Here is a 20,955-nt window from a genome sequence, read left to right on the forward strand (position 1 = left end):
ATCCAAACAAGATACACAGACTTGACGTGGCATGAACAGACTAGACTCACCGACAGCGGGTTACAACTTCAATACACGACAAGGCACAATGACAACATGATGGCTACTTATAGCAGACAATGAGGGTCACATGACAAGAACAAACCAATGGGAAACAAGACACATGACTAAGACAACCAATCAGAACATGACACAATGAACAAGAGAACCAATGGCATGAATACATGAGGGCAAGGGATGCAAAACACAAACAGGGACCATGACTAAACTCCAAAATAAAAGACATGAAAACATGAACAAGAAACAAAACCCAAACCTCACATTACAATTTACCTCCAAATGTCCAAAGCGCACTGTTTATTACATGAAGAGACCAGCGCAGCATTCTTAGCTCCTGTTGTTTTATCAAAAATGTTTAGTTATACTAGCCTGAGGTTGCCCAGTGTGTTTTTTCTGATATACAGACATTTTTCTCCCTCTCATAAGACCAAAATAATAATTACATTTTTACAGTTTTTTCTTTTTCAAAAATCCTGTTGCACCAAATCCACCAAACTGTAGGAATGATCCAGTCAACTCATGTCATCGGAACCTGATTTTTTTTAGAATCAAACCTCCTTTCTTCAATTGAACAAAAACAGTGTCAACATTGATCAACATTTTTGTGTTTGGTGGGAAAGAAGAATGTCATGCGGGTGACTAAATAAAGGCAGTTCCATTACATGGACTGTGTGGGTCTAATATAATATTTTTATGCTCTTTACTGTAGGTGGATTCAGATTGTGTCAGCGGGAAAGCTGAAATCTGTCAGAATGGCACTGCCGACTCCCTGTCATGCACATTACTGTTCTCCTCCAAAAATTCTCCTCTGAGCCCCTGTTTCAGAGTGGTAACTACTGTACTCAGTTTCCTCTCACTCCATGACATGTGCTAACTATTACAAGCCAGTGTATATAAAGATCCCTTTGATTAGATTGATCAAAAGACATGCACTCCTTGGGGGAAGTGAGGAAATGAAAAAGAGAATGAAAGAATGCAATAGTAAACAACACAATGAGCTTCAGATGAAGAATTCTCTCTCTCACACTGTTTTTGTTTTTACATTGCATTTATGAGCATTTGTTTTTTGTTTTTTTGTTTTTCGGATGAAAGCAATTTCTGTCTTTTTTAGGTGGATCCTGTGCAGTTCATGATGAAGTGTGAAGGACTGGGCTGTGTATGTGATGAGCATGCAGATGTTTCCAAACCAGTCTTTTGTGCATTGGCCTCTGCCTGTATCCATCTATGCCATCGGAACTATGTTCCACTGGAGCTGCCAGTGCAGTGCGGTCAGTATTCCTGCAAACGCAGTGAAATCTTATAACTATAGTTTAAACAGATAACCGCTAGGGCTGCACGGTTTGGTAAAAAAAAAAAAAAGAATCAAAAAATCACATTGCGATTAGTCTGACAAATATTGTGGTTTTGATTTGATCTGCAACATGGCAAGCATTATATTGCTGTTGCCAGGATATATAAAAAGAAATGTAAAAAACACCATAAAATCACAATGAAATAGCAAGTCTCATGATAAACAGAGTGTGCAAAAATGATTTTGTGAATTATCAAGTTATATAATATTTTCCCCACATCCTTTTGTATATCAGTAGTTACTCTTTAATCCTCTATAAAAGAGACAAACTCAGCTGAAAAGGGCTGACCCAAAACTGAACTGAATGAAAAAGTATCCAGTTTTTGTTGCATTCATATTGTCTGGACGCAGATCACTTTGGTCCACTAGGTTCATTTTTCATTCTCACTTCAATGAAGTCAGTCCTACTGAATAATTCGTTACAATGCAATACTCATGTAATACTCATAAAACTTTGCACACACACCAGAAGTGGTGAAAATTTGCATCTGATATGGGTTTCAGAAGTGGGTGTGGCAAAATGGCTCAATAGCGCTACCTATAAAATTTCAACGAAGTGCCCCTCGAGCTATGTTTCACATGCATGTACGAAATTCGGTAGACACTAGGGATGTAACGGTATGAACATTTCTTATCACGATTATAGTGACCAAAATTATCACGGTTATCAGTATTATCACGTTATCATGATTTATCGTCAAACCGGTAATCGTTACATCCCTAGTAGACACATGTAACACACCAATACCAACAAAAAAGTCCCTCCGGTACGGAGTTCGAAACCCAACAGGAAGTCTGTTATTTTGAATTTTCTCTGCAAGTTTTGTGCCGTTTTTGCCTTTTTCAGCTGTTATATTTAAACAAGAGATTTAAACAGATCAACACCACATTCGGTCAGTGTAATCTAAAACCCTTTGTGATGTTAAATTGCGAAGATCTTGAGTTTTCGTTGAAGGGTGTGTCCGTGGCGGCCTGACAAACTTTGATGTTATCGCCATAAAATAGGAAGTTGTTATAATTCAGGCATAAAATGTCCGATCTGCCCCAAACTTCACATGTTTCATAAGAGTCCTGTCTTGAACACATGCCCATATTCAGTTATGTGACATGTTCTACGCTGTAACTAACTCTTCCTAGAGATTTAATGACATCAACATTATATTCGGTCAGTCTACTCCAGTGATGGGCAAACTTGGCCCTTCCAGGTCACTTTCCTGCAGAGATTTGATCCAACCCTGATAAAACTCACCTGCCTGTAGCTTTCTAGTAGTCTAGAAGACAATGTTTAGCTGGTTTAGGTGTGTTTGATTAGAGTTGGAGCTAAACTCTGAAGGAAAGTGACCCGGAAGTGCCAAGTTTGCCCACCCCTGGTCTACTCTAAAGGCCTTTGCAATGTTAAATTGCGAAGATCTTGAGTTGTCGTTAAAGAGTGTGTTCTTGGCGGCCTGGCAAATGTCGATGTTTCACCATGGAAAAGGATGTGGTTGTAACTCAGCCATACAATGTCCAATCTGAAAACATCTAAAGGCAAATATTTTGTTATAATCATAACGCCACCTGCTGGCAACAGGAAATTACTTGTTTTACATACATACAGTTTTACATGTTTAACTTAAACATGCAATGTCCAATCTGCACTAGACATAACATGTTTGGTAAGAGTCCTGGCCTGAAGACATCTAAAGGCCAATATACAGTTATAATCATTGCGCCACCTATTGGCAACAGGATATGTCATGTTTTACACTAACTGAAACATACCATGTTCAATCTGCACCAAACTTCATATGTTTGATCAAAGTCTTGGCTTGAAGACATCTACATGCCAATATTCAGTTATAGTCATAGCGCCACCAGCTGGCAGAAGGAAGTTTGGCACATATAAATGACATATTCCTCCTATATTTACCACTTTAAATGCATATTGCTCACCGTTCGCTGTTTTCCTAAAGCCACCAGGTGGCGGTGAGCCCGGGTGCGAGGGCCCTTTCAACGTTGCTTGCAGCTTTAATTGCAACCCAGGCTCATTCGAAATACGTGCCTCGAAATATATTTCTGCAGCACCGTTATTACGTACCTTATTGCACGTTTCGCGGCAGTTTCAAAGTGAAACGTCCAGTGAGTGGCGCTAAAACGCAGGTTCAATACGTGACCCTGGCACGTTTTTATTACGTTGATATAGGCACGTATTGCTGTGTTTGTATTACGTTGCTTCAGGTACGTATTGCGATGGTTCATAATTCAAATATCGGAGGAGTGTCGCTAAAAGTTAATGCTGTATCGTGTTGGAAATATCCCCTACACCAAACCCAACCCTAAATTAAATTAACAAATGCAAAAGTGATATAAAAATGCATTTGTTGATGCAGCCGTGCTATTTTAACTTCCTTATGTGGATTTGAGCTGTTTTGTTGAACGCCGTATCGCGTGAGCTACCGAGTAAACCTACTGAATCAGAAAGAAAATGCATATGAAGCTGGATATGTGACGCTAACCTTCAAATGCATCATTTATCAAATCTCGCAGCATTTTGAAATTGTTTTGAATTCATAACATAATATTCCTCAAGTAATTATACGAAAATTAGGCTTTATTAAGGACCAATTCTCACTATTAACTATTAACTTCAACTTTTGTCTCAATAAACAACTAATCTGCTGTTTATTAGCCTAAAAGTTAGTAAGGTAGTTGTTAAGTTTAGGTCGGATTAAGGGATCTAAAATATGGACATGCAGAATAAGGCATTAATATGTGCTTTAAAAGTACTAATAAGCAGCCAATATGCTAGCAATATGCATGCTAATAAACAACTAGTTAATAGTAAAAATTGGTCTCTAAACTAAAGTGGCCGTATCGCGTGAGCTACCGAGTAAACCTACTGAATCAGAAAACTCATGCATATGAAGCTGGATATGTGACGCTAACCTTCAAATGCATCATTTATCAAATCTCGCAGCATTTTGAAATTGTTTTGAATTCATAACATAATATTCCTCAAGTAATTATACGAAAATTAGGCTTTATTAAGGACCAATTCTCACTATTAACTATTAACTTCAACTTTTGTCTCAATAAACAACTAATCTGCTGTTTATTAGCCTAAAAGTTAGTAAGGTAGTTGTTAAGTTTAGGTCGGATTAAGGGATCTAAAATATGGACATGCAGAATAAGGCATTAATATGTGCTTTAAAAGTACTAATAAGCAGCCAATATGCTAGCAATATGCATGCTAATAAACAACTAGTTAATAGTAAAAATTGGTCTCTAAACTAAAGTGTTACCAAGCTTTTTTTGTTTTGTTTTTTAAAGGCTTGGAGTGAGGCCCATTATGCCATCAACGAAGAAAGGGAGGAAGGTACCATAAAATGCTTATTCACTTTGCAGTCTATCGGTGTTCCATAAACTTTTTATGAACTCTTGTTAAATAAGTGCTCTTTCATTGTGAATATTTACAACCAGCCATCCCTGAGCCTTTTACAAACTACGCAATATTTAAAAATAAACTTTCACATGAATTATCTGCAGCATGACAGAACTAGTCCACAGATCTGTCGTCTTGAGGACCATAAATATTTGTTAGGGTGTTCTTCTGCAAATATGCACATTTGAGTTTTTATAGGGATTTGACAAGGCTCTGATCTGACATGATCCTCACAAGATCATCACTCAAAAGTAACAGGAACATTTCTGCCATTCTTCATGTCTGGAAAACCTGTCATGCACCCGCTTCAAGGAGTAACGGGAGAACACAAGCCAAACATCTCCCACATGCTGTCTGTATGCAGATATAACTTACTTATGTGTTTGGATGCCATCAATTCAATACAGAAAGATCTAAGAAGCTTTTATTGGCAGGGAATCAAGTACAACGTAGAGAGCTAATGCACATTTAAGCTTACGCAGGAGGATATTCATTATTAAAATCCATCCATAACATCCATCACACACTGAAGTTGTGTAGTGTCCAAACTGTTTCATCTTTATTTAACTGCTGATTATTTTTTATTTTTAGAAAAACTGTTTTCTGTATATTGAAATTAATGTGGTAAAATACCTTCAAAGGTCAAAGTACAGTAAAAAGTATTCAATAATACTAATGAACTACATATGCTTGTGTATACTTTGTGGAGCTGCTTGTAATCAGACATAGGGTAGTTATTGCTATTACTCTAGTAATTAACATGCTAGTTATCTAGCATGTAATATGTTAAAAAAAGATTCAGTAAAAACAATAAAAAGATTAAATTTCTAACTTTACAAATACATTTAGAATTTGTAACATTTATTTTCTTTCATTAATAAAATATTTCTTGGTTACATGAAATGCTGCATATTACAAAAAAAGGTTTCAAAAACTTTTAAAAAAAAACTCAGTTTTAGTGTATTATTAATCATACTAGATAATAACAATAGTATTAATAATAAAGATACTAATAGTAATGATTTTGTACACGTCTCTGTTAATTTTCAAACAGGTCAGCTGACGCCTCATGTCTTCACTGGAGTCAGCAGTAAACCGGACACCACCCTTACACTGAAATTTAAGCACAACAATTATAAAGGTTGTGAATACTTTTCATAATGAATTTCATAATGAATACTTTTCAAATGAATTCACTTTGCTATTACATACAAAGTTCTGTCATGAAACTTTAGATGGTGCAGACTGACAGGTTGTAACTCAGCATATGAAGCTGGATATGTGACGCTAACCTTCAAATGCATCATTTATCAAATCTCGCAGCATTTTGAAATTGTTTTGAATTCATAACATAATATTCCTCAAGTAATTATACGAAAATTAGGCTTTATTAAGGACCAATTCTCACTATTAACTATTAACTTCAACTTTTGTCTCAATAAACAACTAATCTGCTGTTTATTAGCCTAAAAGTTAGTAAGGTAGTTGTTAAGTTTAGGTCGGATTAAGGGATCTAAAATATGGACATGCAGAATAAGGCATTAATATGTGCTTTAAAAGTACTAATAAACAGCCAATATGCTAGCAATATGCATGCAAATAAACAACTAGTTAATAGTAAAAATTGGTCTCTAAACTAAAGTGTTACCAAGCTTTTTTTGTTTTGTTTTTTAAAGGCTTGGTGTGAGGCCCATTATGCCATCAATGAAGAAAGGGAGGAAGGTACCATAAGATGCTTATTCACTTTGCAGTCTATCGGTGTTCCATAAACTTTTTATGAACTCTTGTTAAATAAGTGCTCTTTCATTGTGAATATTTACAACCAGCCATCCCTGAGCCTTTTACAAACTACGCAATATTTAAAAATAAACTTTCACATGAATTATCTGCAGCATGACAGAACTAGTCCACAGATCTGTCGTCTTGAGGACCATAAATATTTGTTAGGGTGTTCTTCTGCAAATATGCACATTTGAGTTTTTATAGGGATTTGACAAGGCTCTGATCTGACATGATCCTCACAAGATCATCACTCAAAAGTAACAGGAACATTTCTGCCATTCTTCATGTCTGGAAAACCTGTCATGCACCCGCTTCAAGGAGTAACGGGAGAACACAAGCCAAACATCTCCCACATGCTGTCTGTATGCAGATATAACTTACTTATGTGTTTGGATGCCATCAATTCAATACAGAAAGATCTAAGAAGCTTTTATTGGCAGGGAATCAAGTACAACGTAGAGAGCTAATGCACATTTAAGCTTACGCAGGAGGATATTCATTATTAAAATCCATCCATAACATCCATCACACACTGAAGTTGTGTAGTGTCCAAACTGTTTCATCTTTATTTAACTGCTGATTATTTTTTATTTTTAGAAAAACTGTTTTCTGTATATTGAAATTAATGTGGTAAAATACCTTCAAAGGTCAAAGTACAGTAAAAAGTATTCAATAATACTAATGAACTACATATGCTTGTGTATACTTTGTGGAGCTGCTTGTAATCAGACATAGGGTAGTTATTGCTATTACTCTAGTAATTAACATGCTAGTTATCTAGCATGTAATATGTTAAAAAAAGATTCAGTAAAAACAATAAAAAGATTAAATTTCTAACTTTACAAATACATTTAGAATTTGTAACATTTATTTTCTTTCATTAATAAAATATTCTATGTTCTTGGTTACATGAAATGCTGCATATTACAAAAAAAGGTTTCAAAAACTTTAAAAAAAAAACTCAGTTTTAGTGTATTATTAATCATACTAGATAATAACAATAGTATTAATAATAAAGATACTAATAGTAATGATTTTGTACACGTCTCTGTTAATTTTCAAACAGGTCAGCTGACGCCTCATGTCTTCACTGGAGTCAGCAGTAAACCGGACACCACCCTTACACTGAAATTTAAGCACAACAATTATAAAGGTTGTGAATACTTTTCATAATGAATTTCATAATGAATACTTTTCAAATGAATTCACTTTGCTATTACATACAAAGTTCTGTCATGAAACTTTAGATGGTGCAGACTGACAGGTTGTAACTCAATCTGATATAATCACATCACTATTCACATGGCAGAGCCGATTAGTATTTGTTGCATCAGCAGCCAATGAGCTTGCTGCTCAACATTCAAATACTCGGCTAGTGCTTGCTGTAGCAGCGTGCCCTTCACCTCCCCCAGCTCCACCTGTATATATCTGCTACAGGGTCATTTCATGAATGTCATATATAAGGGTTATTTTGTACTGTATATGTTATATATGCAGCAGCAGTAATTCTTACATGCTCACAGCAGCATGTCTGTGGATGTATTGGCAGTTCTCTGTACTTGCTCTGCTGTAGCAGTGTAAGCAGATCTATTCCACCAAGACCAAACACATTAACATTGCCATGTATTAATTCTTCTCCTCCTCATCCCGTATGCTGTGGCGTGCCGCCATTGTGGAGACAGTATCACGACGCATGCGCTTGCTTCCGCATCATGTAAACGACATTAAAATAGTAGGATTTACTAAAGACGTGCAGTGAAAAATAAGCACTGAAAAGGCATGGACACATTTCTTTTTGCACCTTATTGAATATGCATTTGTAGGAGCTTCTCTTTCAGACACAAAATTTATGGGAGGAGAGTATTAAAATGAATCACGCAATGCGATTTACTAATGTTTGCGCTCGTCAAATTACTTGTTTTATTATTATTTAATTACTTTTTATTTAACACCATTATTTAACACCCAAATAAGCATGTCTTAAAGCAGGCGGTAATTTGTGCTGCTCTTGTCAGTAAATCACCCGCAGAATTTTCCCCTCCCATCAGCGCTTTTAAGAAATTGTGCTCTAACTCTAATTTGCCCTGGGCCTTGATATAAAGTGGGTCCATAATAATAATAATAATAATAATAATAATAATTAAATAACATAGGCTCATTGGAAATACGTGCCTCTACCTACACCTACATCAAACTCAAAAAACGTAGGCCTACTTATACCATAGACTGTATAAAAACAGACTTATACATACAAATCGCTGCAGTTTCCAGTTGAAATGAACACTAGAGGCAGTAAAACTCCCACAACTTTTATTCCTTTTCACACAAAGTATGATTTGCAGGTCCACAGTTTCGATTAAACTGAAGTGTCACCAAAACCTTTAAGTCCTAGTAGTTCTTTTAAACTAACAATAAGTTAATAATAACTAAAAATAAATACTCTACTTTTAGTACTGCTTTTTATCAGCGATATAACAAATTAGGTAACACTTTATTTAAAGGTGTCCTTGTTACACGTTACATATACTTACTATTATAATAACAATAAATTATTCATAATTACATGCAAGTAACCCTAAGCCGAACCCTAATCCTAACCATAAAGTAAGTTCATGTTAATTAACATTACTCAGTACTTAAATGTATAATTACACTGTAACAGGGAAACCTTAAAATAAAGTGTAACCCAAAATTATACTAAAGTATTGATCAAGCTATACTTGAGAAAAGTATAATTAAGTCTACGTAAAGTACAGTTAAAAGTATATTTCAGTTATAAAAATTAATACCTAAATAAGTTTCAAGTTTGTTTGATTTATATAGCACATTTAAAAACAAAGCAAGCGCGGCTGACCAAAGTGCTGAACAAAACATAAAACGAAATCACACATTCAGGATGGAAGCTCACAATGTGTTGAAAGCCAAGGAAAAAAAAAAGGTTTTAAGAGATGATCTAAAAGCAGTTAAAGACTGTGCCGATCTGATATAAGCCCCTAGGGCCAGCAATAGCAAAGGCTCTATCCCCTCTATGCTTTAACCGCAATCTAAGGACAAGAGTTAGATTCTCTGTTCACCAGACCTCATATTTTATGTGGGACTAGATTAAGTATAGCTCAGACAGATTGCTTAAAGTATACAGTATGCTTAAAGTACAAAAATAACATATACATGCTCAAATGTAAGTATGCTCACTTAAAGAAAGCTTACAACTATACTTGAGGTATAAAAACCATTAAAGTTTACATAAGGTAAAAATGGGCTGAGAAGAACATGACTAGTAAACTATCATTATCATTATAATACAAGTTTACTTGTAGTATAGTTTACAGTAAATTTGTGAAGCTTAAAAGTAAACTAGTTGTGGACTACTTCTGTTACACTTAAAAACTACACTTTAATAAACTAAAACTGATACATTTAGTCCCAGTATGTAAATAGTATACTTAATAAACTGATATTAGCATACTTACAACATAAAGTAAACTTTTACTTAAGTTTACTAAATAAAAGAAGCTTGAAGTATAGGCCTACTTCTTTTTTGTGAGTTCTTATTCCTGTTGCTACAACAACAAAACAAATGCTTAAAATGCTGCTTGAATGTCATCCCTTATTATCAACAATTCTTTAAAATCTTTAGTTTAAGTAACATATATTTAACTGACTTTAGCTTTGCACTCTACACTGTAAAAAATGATTGTGATTTTAACAGTAAAAGACTGTAAAAATGCTACAGTAAAAACCTGTTAACTGGTTAACAGTAAGTTTCCATACTATATACGGTGAATAAATGTAATTACATTTAATGTGATTTTACAGTAAAATACTGTTAAAAATATGGTTTTTGGAAGTGAAAAAGAAAAAGTAATTGTATAATTTACAGTAGTATCATGTGTGTCACCATGATGGGGTTTAGTGTTTGTGTGAATGACATTGTGCACCTTCTATATATACTGTAAGTATTGCCCTCCTCAGCTCATAGAAAAGCTGTTTGTGATGAGCTTTGGTTCATCATGTGACTTTCTCATCACAACCAGTTTTTGGTGGTTATCAGTGCATTACAATGGTTCAAAACAGATATTAGTACTTCAATATGTTGGTTTATTATCACTCCAGTCTATCAATTAATGTTGTCAAGTGCTGCAAGTTTGTAAGAAACAAATACATCATTAATGCATATTAACTTTAAACCGTCACTTCTGGCCAAAATGTAAGTCCATAATCCATAATAATGCTTCTTCCAGTGCAAAAGTCCTTCCCCTGTTGTTTTCTCACATCAAAATCGGTGCATATTTCTCTTCTGATTCAGACAAGATTACTTTTTTCACTGGAGAAAGTAATATTATGGATAAAGGACTTGTATTTTAGATGTAAGCAATGTTTTGAAGTTTAAAAAGTTTTAATTATGGATTTTTTTATTACAGATACACAGCTTGTTGATTACTTACACTGCTTGTGGATTATTGTGATGTTTTTTTTGGACTCTCATTCTGACGGCACCCATTCACTGCAGAGGATCCTTTAGTGAACAAGTGATATAATGCTAAATTTCTCCAGATCTGTTCAGATAAAGAAACAAACTCACCTACATGATATGTGTCAGTAACTTTTTTTTTTTAGCCAATTTTCATTTTTGGGTGAACAGTTCCTTTAAGAAGTATTATAGCGGAAAGTAAAGTTCCCATGATGCAGTTCTAAATGTTTTTTTTATTACAAATAAAGCACACTGAACATGTTTTTATTTATGATTTTTTTCTAATAATATTCAGTCAATATGACCTGACAGTGCATAGAAATATATAACGATGACAACATTTCATCCACAATAGCGTCTACTTGACATCCACATATACTTTTTTTGTGTGTGTGTAGAAATCAAAAACATGACAGTGGAATCATCACAGTAGAAATGAGCATCTTAAAACGTATTATTAAAAGATCACAGTATGAGGATAACATTAGATTCACATTTACTGCACCTAAAATGACTTGTCTAATTTAAAGCTTTTTTAGGCACTGTTACATTGATTCTGTACAAGTGAAACGGTATATGCCCCTTGCTTAACAAAGGTTGAAAAATATTGAGAATAACAACAAAAATTAAACTTTGCCAGCATGAATTCTACAAGAGTTAACTGTAATAACATCTCCAGTCGGCGAACGAGTCATATTAGTGTCATGGTGCAAAAAGAGAGCGAATAACTCGAGTCATATGCTAAACATTCACTGTGCAGTTAAATGTCATGTATGATCCATGGCGTGCTACATAGCAGTATGAGAGTGTGTAGAAGCAAAGGTGCACAGCTGCATGTGTGTTATATAACAGTGGTTCTCATATGGTGGATCTGGAGGTCTGTTCTGAACAAATATTTGCTAAATGCAAGAGAAAAAAAGCTTGCAACACTTTACAATAAGGCAATGCATGAATTAACATGAACTAAATGAGCAGTTCATTTGTTACAGCATTTATTAATCTTTGTTAACCAAAAAAAAAAAAGGTTCTTTGTTAGTTCATGTTAGCTCAGGTCCATTTAATAATATTAACAGATAACAACGTTTGATTTTGATAAGCTATTAGTAAATGTTGAAATGAATATTATTTTTCATTGTAAGTTCATAATGTTTACAAATGAAACCTTATTGTAAAGAGGAACCAAAATGCTTTATATTTGTTTATTAAAGGAATATTCCAGATTCAACTGCGTTGCGTTTATTACCACAAATATGAATCTCCACTTGTCCCTCTTTTTCTTTAAAAAAGCAGACGTTTTGTTGGCGCCGATGGCCTCGTGGGCAGCGCGCCGACATGTTGCGCCTTTGCTGTGTTACACTGACAATTCACAAAAAAGTGAACGGAGGTAATCTGTGAATGTTGAAATACTCACTGCTTCAGCAATGCAACCGCACATAAACAATATTAGTTTTCATATGATTTCAGTCGCTTACTAACCTTTTCTGTCTACAGTTATTTCCAATTTTGCAACTTGTCAATTCTAAAACCTTAAATGACTATACAAATGATTTAAACAGCTTCACCGCTGCAATACAAAAAAAATAAAAAAATTACGTAGGAGCTTTTATAAAATCAAAGTTTTTAAATCCTCCAAAAATTGGCCTCATTCACTTAATGTAGTGCCTGTGCTTTCTGCTTGTTTTAAAGAAAACACGAGATGGGTCGAAATCATTTCTGTGGTAATCAACATTATGCCAGCTGTACGGAATATTCCTGGAACATCAAAGTATGCAACTAAACTCGAGCAGTATTTTGGCCCAATCTTTGGTAGAAGTGAGTCAAATTAGACAGATGTGCCATCACCAAAAAACAAACAAAAATGGCTTTGGTGAATTGTTGAAAGCTGGGAACGAGATACCATCAAACTTCAAGAAATATTTATAAACTAACCAAGAAGCAACTTTTCATGACTTTGTTTTTGTACGCTAAACAACATTTGATGTCCAATGTGCAGAGCTAAAGTGAAAGCAACTGAGAAGCATCGATACATATATGTGCGTCTGGGGTGATTAGGTCTTCTTGGGGCAGAGGTGTCCGAGTCTCCAGCAGTGGCAGATGGTGTTGAAGAGCCTGCAGTGACAGGAAGCACATGGGTCACAGCAGGGAGTGAGCGAGGAGCAGCTCTCCATCAGACCGGCGCAGCGCCGCGCTGGAGAAACCGCCTCAGACCTGGGCTTAGGTCTCTGGAGGACACATATTTTCATGAGAAACGAATGAACAGAGTAAAGAACAACTAATGCAGTTCTATTTTCTCAAGCGTTTTAATGTAAAAAGGATTAACTCAAAAGATTTCCAAGAAGGAATATTATATTGCTCTTGCAAAAGGACAGATGTGCATTAGTCCACTTGAACAATGTTGGGTTTGTTGTGTTATGGTCCACGTTTAAGGAGACGGTGTGATGTGTGGAACGTACCACCACATGATGTCTCTGCTGAGACAGATAGCGAGTCCTGGCAAAGAGTCTTTTTGGCTTCGGATTCCACGCTCCTGTTGGGAGATGCACAGAATTAGGACTGTAAACGCGTTTATGCATTTGTGCTTTTTAGGGAGTTCACATGTTATCATTCCACGCTTAAGTGGAAGAAACCCAGGTGGCACTTGAAAGAGACAGTGGTAGATTTTTCCCGTCAGCCTGTTCACATGAGATGCCTGACGAAAATAATGAGCCTTTCACTGGAGCTGTTGAGGGCAGGCTAGTGAATGGTGAGACTGTGCGTGGACAAATGCTAAAAAAATCGGTTTTCTTCTAAGCCTCATTAGTGACGTTAACAGTAGCTGCAAATCCCAGAGAAGAAAAGAAGCTTTTGTGTTTGGAAAGCATGTTTATACTGGCCTGGTTACAGTATGTGTGAAAAGCAGCACGTCGTCAGGTGGCATAGTGAATGATCTAACGTCATGTGATCAGTAGTAAACGATAAAATGTCATCAGAAGGCATGGTAAAATGTCTTAATTCATCAGTGAATTCAGGCCAAGCAGGTGTTTTATCAAGGGGAACACACACACAAGCATTTAAACATTGCAAAGTAGCCTGCAAAAATGCAATATGAAAGATTCAAAATAAAAAGCTCAGGTTAAGCAGATCGGGTATAACATTACAGATGTAGTGGATACAAATAATATCTAGTCTTATACTAAATTAATCACCTGGTTATCAATATATACATCTATACACATTATATTTTAAACCGTAACTATCATACTAAATTAAAATTAAATTCTGCTGCATGGTTAAATCATTATATTTCTATTAATTAATATATATAGTTATTTTATAAATAATATAATATAGCATTGGATACATAGATACAACTATATATTATATTATATGCAGTAACAGTAACTATCATTACATTAAATGGAATATTAAATGATGGATTTAGCCTGATGGTTAAATTAATATATTTTAATTTATTGTAATTAAAATACAATTACTTTTTTATAATATAACAATATGTGCATACAGACAACTATATGCATTATACTGTGTGTGTGTGTGTGTGTATATATATATATATATATATATATATATAATTAAGATATAATTACTTTTATAATATAATGTAATAATAGTAACTGTAACATTAACTTTTATCTTTAGTAAACTGTCATTATATAATATAATATTAAATGTTGGATTCAGGCTGATGGTTAAATTACTATATTTTATTCATTTGAATTAAAATAGACCTATTCTATCATTTAATATATTTATATAAAGTAATTATAATTTGATATAATTGAATATAATTATATACGTTATACACAGTCACTATAAATTGAATATTAAATGTTCGTTTTAGGCTGCTGGTTAAGTTAATATTATTTTTATAATACAATAATATGTGGATGCATGCAAATATTTACATTTTGTTATACTGTAACTATCATTATATTCAATTAAACATTAAATACTGGTCGCTGCTTAAATTATAAAATTTTCTATTCATTTCAATTCAAATATAATATGTTACCTGCTGTTGTGGCAGAGCTGTGGTGCGCCACGTCGTTTTCGTGCTTTTTGCGCGCGTCTATCCTGTTGGCCTCGCATGTGATGGACTGAACAACTGTGAAGAACAAGCAGACGAACAGCACAAATCCTTTCATCATTGCCGTCGTCATTTTCCGATCGAACGGAGTGTGTGTCAGGCTCGCGGCAGACTGTCCTCCTAGAGATCACTCAACAAGTGAGGTCCGCGCTGAAGCCCATTCGCTGCGTTTATAAAGCCCAAACTCACCCACACCCACGCCCACTCCGAGACAGCACTCCTCATTCAACACTCGGCCCAAGTGTGTCTGTGCCTTTCACTCATCTATCACAGCTCCACGAACATGATGTGTGTTGCCAGTCATTCACACACACACACACAGACACACACACACACACACACATGTTGTGTTTCCATCACACAAATGCATTTTCTTTTCTTACCCAGAGGAAAGTATTATGCTATAGATTGCTCTTTCATAGCTTAAGAGGCATCTGTGGCTACTGTATATACATTTTGGTTGTAAATACAGTTGCATCACATTTTGTAATCAATACCAGTTCCAGGTGACCTCAAACAATCCCATGTTATATAATAGCACCTGATGAATCTAATTTAATGCTAAATAAATCTTTGTTCCCACACTTTTAATACAACCCGTTTAGAATTATGGATACTGCGCACTAATTCATAATATGATATTTCAACACTGTGACAGTGAGTTATCTGAAAGTGATTTACTTTACAGGTTTGCCTGGGTTCAACTAAACTTTTATAAATCATTTCACTGCAGCATATTGTTTCTGAGAAATGTTTATTCGGCAAGTGCTAGGAACTATTAATTTTGACCCAATGTTCCACATCACAATAATTCACACAAGTTCAGTCCATCAGTTATTGTCTAATGAATTAAAAAGCTGCACGCTTGTAATAAATTCATCATTATTGCGTTTTTAACTTCAAACTGTTGCTTCTGGCTAAAATATGAGTCCCCTATTCGTAATATAGCTTTAGATGCACTTTTCTACTGGAGGAAACATTGTTATGGATTATGAACTCATATTTTGGTTAGCAGTGACCCTTTAAAGTTCACATGCATTAAAGATGGATTTAGTTTTTCTTACAAACATACAGCTTTTCACATCACAAGGCATTATTTGATGGACTACTTGTGGATTATTGTAATGTTTTTATCAGCTGTTTGGACTCTCATTCTGACGGCACCCATTCACTGCAGAGGATCCACTTGGATGATCAAGTGATGCATTGCTAAATTTCTCCAAATCTGTTCCAATTTGGATGGCCTAAGGGTGAGTACATTTTCAGCAAATTTTCATTTTTGTAAAAAACGTGGAGAGATATACTCCACTTTCGCAACATTAAAATGTTGCTGATCAAGATGAGCACTGTAATCAACATTCCTGAGTTCTTATTAGTCTATCTGAAACCACCATAAACTTGGTTACATAAGGTTAAAATGCAGTTCTCTGCAGTATGTTGGCAGGGAAATGCATTTTGTATTGATATACAGCATAGTTACATCTAAAGATAATGGTCTGGGAGATAAGCGGAGTTCATTTGACTGTACTCATGTAAATCTCTCCTGTACCCCTTGTGTGTGTGCGTGTGCAATGTAGTCTTGTTAATAGGGGCTGGTATTTAAGATACGTCAGCTTCACCTGTAGATAACTGCAATAAGACAAGGTGAAAAACATCAAATGGGATCCAAAATTCTGATATGGCATCAAAAACCATTTCTCATTTAATCCTGGGGATAAAAGTTTCAGCATTTTGAAAAATGTAAACCAATGAAGCGTTATGTGGAAGAAGAAATGTTTAAAGGGGTCATATGATGCGATTTCAAGTTTTCCTTCTAGGTCTTTTTCGAAGTATTTCTAGGTCTCTAATCAAATTAAATGTGGAGTCTTCTAAAACGATGCCGGATAACATGATCATCAGGATTTGCACAAACTTGTGGAATTCATGTCAGCTCAGATTGTTGTTAAAGCAATAGTAAAATAATGCCAAACGATGCATTTCCCCAGACAAATTAACACACGTTCTGGTTGTAATTTATCTAATTTCCCTGCTCCATCCATTAGTCCTGTATCAACATTTACTCTCTACCATGTGTAGATACTCATCTTATCCCAGAGGTTTCAGGAGTCCCTTGTGTAATACGGTCTTGAGTAATCCCTGATATCTTGCCGTTTTCATGCCTGATAAAATGCAAGTGAATGCAAGTGCCTGCCCGGCCCCGGACTCTGTTCGTTGATTTTTCAGAAAACCACCAGTGTCACACACATCACTGCCAAACTGTCACTCAACCGTCTTCGTTCCATATGGTCAAATCTCCTTCCAGAGCTGTGCCGTTGTTACTGTATTTCCTATTTAGAAAAGGAATTTGGTTTCTGCTGTAATACTTGTCTGCCCGAAAGTGCCTCAATGTTCAAGACTATACTTTCAAATGCACATGTGCTGACAAGCCTCTAATGGCTCCCTTATGTTACAGAAATGTGTTCGGTGCAAGAACTTTAACTTATAAACAACTCTTATATCACACGTACTAATGATGCTTTACATCAATAGCTTCTTGTTTGACAATTTTGGGGGTATTTTGAGAAAGGACTAATAAAAAGCCTCAAATGACATTTTTGCAAACTTAAAACGTACCTTTAGATCTTAGTCAGGTATGTGGCATATTTAATTTCTGACAGGAGTGAAAACAAGGATAGGAGCACAGTGCATTCAGTGGATTGTACTGTTGTTTAACAACATATGGATTGTTCAGCTTATAAGTCTTTATGAAAAAAACTTTCAGTAAACAAAAACTTTCAAAAACTTGATTTACTGTAGGACCTTTATACAGTGCATATCATTATGAGGGAAAAGCTTACAGTCTTCACAGTCTCATTTTCATCTGTGTGAAATTCAGTATGGCATCTAACCTGATTACGATCTACACATTCAATTCAGCATCCAGCTGAAATGAACACTAGTGGCCTTAAAGGGTTAGTTCACCCAAAAATGAAAACTAGCCCATGTTTTACTCGCTCTCGAAGCATCCTAGGTGTATATGACTTTCTTCTTTTAGACGAATCCAATCTGAGTTATATGAAAAATGATCCTGGCTCTGGCAAGCATTAGAATGGGAGTAGGCGGGTGTTTTTGTTCAACAGTCCAAAAGTAGTCAAATAAAGCGTGCACATCCGTAATAAAATGTCCCTCACACCGCTCCGGGGGGTGAATGCAGGTCTTCTGTAGCGAATCAATGCGTTTTTGTAAGAAAAATATCCATATTTCAAACATTATGAACACTTTTCTCTCACTTCCGCTAACTGCCGTAGACGGAAGCCGTTCCGGGCGAATGACGTAGGACTGTATATATATATATATATATATATATATACATACAGTATCCAAGGCTGTATATAACTTTTCTGATAAAGTATTCGGTGATTACCTGGTACAGCATTGCACTTGCGATGTGAAGTGCTCAGGTGCGAGTCCCGTGAAACAAGAGTCATGACACAATAAAAGAGTTGAATGGCTAAAAGCAAGCTAAAATGGCGTGGCTGCTCCTGCAAATGTTTTTTAAAGAAGTTTTTATATCACATTTCATTATTTTCACACTATCAGTGTTTACTGCAGGTGGTGTTATTTTCAAAGGCAATCTGCATTATCCTGCATTACCCTTCATTTTCGCAATACATACAACAACCAGTGTAATAAATGGGGACTGAATGGGGCCGAGATGTAGAAGCCCAAAAAAGTTCATCCATCCATCATGAAATGTACTCCACATGGCTCCAGGGGGTTAATAAAAGACTTCTGAAGTGAAGCAGTGCGTTTGTGTAAGAAAATATACATAACTTTATAAACCGCAGTCTCTAGCTAGTCGTAAGCGCATTCACGAGAGAGTGGCGTTCCAGTGGATGGCGTAGGACGTAGGTTAGGTGAATTGAGGGTGAGTAAATCATGGAATAACATTTATTTATTTTCCTTCCTTGAATTTCATTTTGCAGAAATTTTGCAGAAGTTTTTTTTAAAGGTAATTTCAAAGGTAACTTTTTCCATTTTTTCATTTTTTCCCCATTAAAAGTTTTAAATGTAAAGTAAAAAATAAAATAAAGAGAAAGCAATTTTGTTAAAATGTTTAAAATGATGTCCACTCACACGAGATGAAGACAGTAGTCTAAGAAAAGCTGTTTTATTCTACATGGGGTGGGTTTCCACATTGAGTCTCATACAACAGAATACTACTGAAGATTTGAGTTTTCACACAACTAGGATTTAAGCACGAAGTTCAAGACCACTGTTCTATGGACCAGTGAAACAACAAAATTAAACATTTCTTCTTTCACAAAATCAATATTAAGCATTTAGTCTTTGTAGAACGCAGTTTGCATTACAAAGTTTGTGGCAGAAAAGCGATGCCATATGTCAGCTAAAACAATCCCAAACATACTCAAACAAACATATTGCTATGTGACGGTAATCGATAGCTTGGCTCATGTGCAGGGCGTAGTTTGCCGGTGGGATAGGGGGAATATAACCCCCCCCCCCCCTCCAATAGCCAAAATGAGCAAGTACAACCCCCCCAGCCACTTTAAAATGCTATGGAGAAAGTCAAACAGTATCTAAAAAAGACAAATAAACTAAAAAGACTGATGAAAAGAGGAGAAAACAGTCTTGAACCAGCACTAACATATATTAAGATCTTTTTAAACTTCTCATGACCACCTTTACTAGAATTATATATATGAAGAAAATGTTAAGTTGGATTGACTTTCCATGGCATGTTGAATTAGAACATTCTGTAAAACTATAGCTTATAAGTGCCTAAATAATATAAAATGCATTACATATATATATCCTATGTAAACAAGCAATTGTTAACTATGATGTTACTTTATTGCACCAACTTTGCATAGATGATAGCGCGAAAGACCATTTCACAAAAATAACCAGTGTTAGGGGTAACGCATTACGAGTAACGCGAGTTACGTAATCAGATTACTTTTTCAAGTAACTAGTAAAGTAACGCATTACTTTTTAATTAAAATAAATATATAAGCAAACAAACAAACAAATAAACCTTATGAGTGAGAATGATCCGGAGACTCTAAAACAGTTCACTCTTCAACCCCCCCAATGTTCAAACCAAAACTACGCCCTTACTCATGTGAAACTTCTTCATGGACATCACAAGAGGCACATTATGAGTAATCGACAGTGTGTAAATAAAGTCAAACATGCAGTACCGCCGCTCCCTATACGCAGAGTACGCAGTTTACGTAGGGCACCAAGTCCCAGAGGGGCACCATCCCAGTTGCTCAAAAAAATAACTTTCATTCTATATTAATATTAACATGTACATATACATAAATACAAATATAAAATGCATTTTACGGTGAACGCAGTAGGCTAAGCACACGTGACGCGCAATTCCCGCATCCGCGCCCGCTCGTACCTCATGTTTGCGGCTGAATGCAAATGATCATAATTGACGGACAACTATTCCCGTGAAAAGACATCAGCAATCCGGCGGTGAGAAAGGAAAAAAAAGATCACTTTCAGGTACATTCATAATCCTGTGAAACTTTTTTGGCTGTTGACGTTAACAACGTGTTTTAATGTCTAATACTTCACCACCACCAACGCATCTATATTCTCTCTGAGTTTCCATGTTCCCTTACGAAAGTTAGCCATGGCCAAAAATCATGGTTCTTGTAGCCATGGTAACCACAAATTAACTATGGTTTTGTTACTTAAAATAATAGTTTACAAAGTATTAAGATAATATTTTTTGTGGTTATAAAAACAGACCTAAGCCAACAACA

The 20,955-nt window shown here is 35.5% G+C and overlaps 1 protein-coding gene, 1 long non-coding RNA gene and 1 pseudogene across 2 annotated transcripts in view; 1 reads left to right on the plus strand and 2 right to left on the minus strand.

Annotated features, from left to right (window-relative positions):
• Nucleotides 1-1,203, plus strand: part of LOC107715501 (uncharacterized) — a 31,068-nt pseudogene extending 29,865 nt beyond the window's left edge.
• An 11,477-nt stretch (nucleotides 1,204-12,680) lies between these two features.
• LOC107715506 (agouti-signaling protein-like) lies at nucleotides 12,681-15,380 on the minus strand. The gene is made up of 3 exons (XM_016521661.1): nucleotides 15,098-15,380; nucleotides 13,539-13,612; nucleotides 12,681-13,307 (listed from the first exon to the last, which is right to left on the minus strand). The coding sequence occupies exons 1-3, from the start codon at nucleotides 15,243-15,245 to the stop codon at nucleotides 13,134-13,136; spliced, it is 396 nt and encodes a 131-aa protein (XP_016377147.1). The 5' UTR covers nucleotides 15,246-15,380; the 3' UTR covers nucleotides 12,681-13,133.
• Nucleotides 15,381-20,683: 5,303 nt separating this feature from the next.
• Nucleotides 20,684-20,955, minus strand: part of LOC107715507 (uncharacterized) — a 17,891-nt gene continuing 17,619 nt past the window's right edge. Inside the window, exon 3 of the long non-coding RNA XR_001637099.1 lies at nucleotides 20,684-20,752. This is a non-coding gene — a long non-coding RNA (uncharacterized LOC107715507). The remainder of the gene's footprint in view (nucleotides 20,753-20,955) is intronic.

This window comes from Sinocyclocheilus rhinocerous, unplaced genomic scaffold, assembly GCF_001515625.1.
Source record: "Sinocyclocheilus rhinocerous isolate Xijiao unplaced genomic scaffold, SAMN03320098_v1.1 scaffold510, whole genome shotgun sequence".
Lineage (NCBI taxonomy): Eukaryota > Metazoa > Chordata > Actinopteri > Cypriniformes > Cyprinidae > Sinocyclocheilus > Sinocyclocheilus rhinocerous.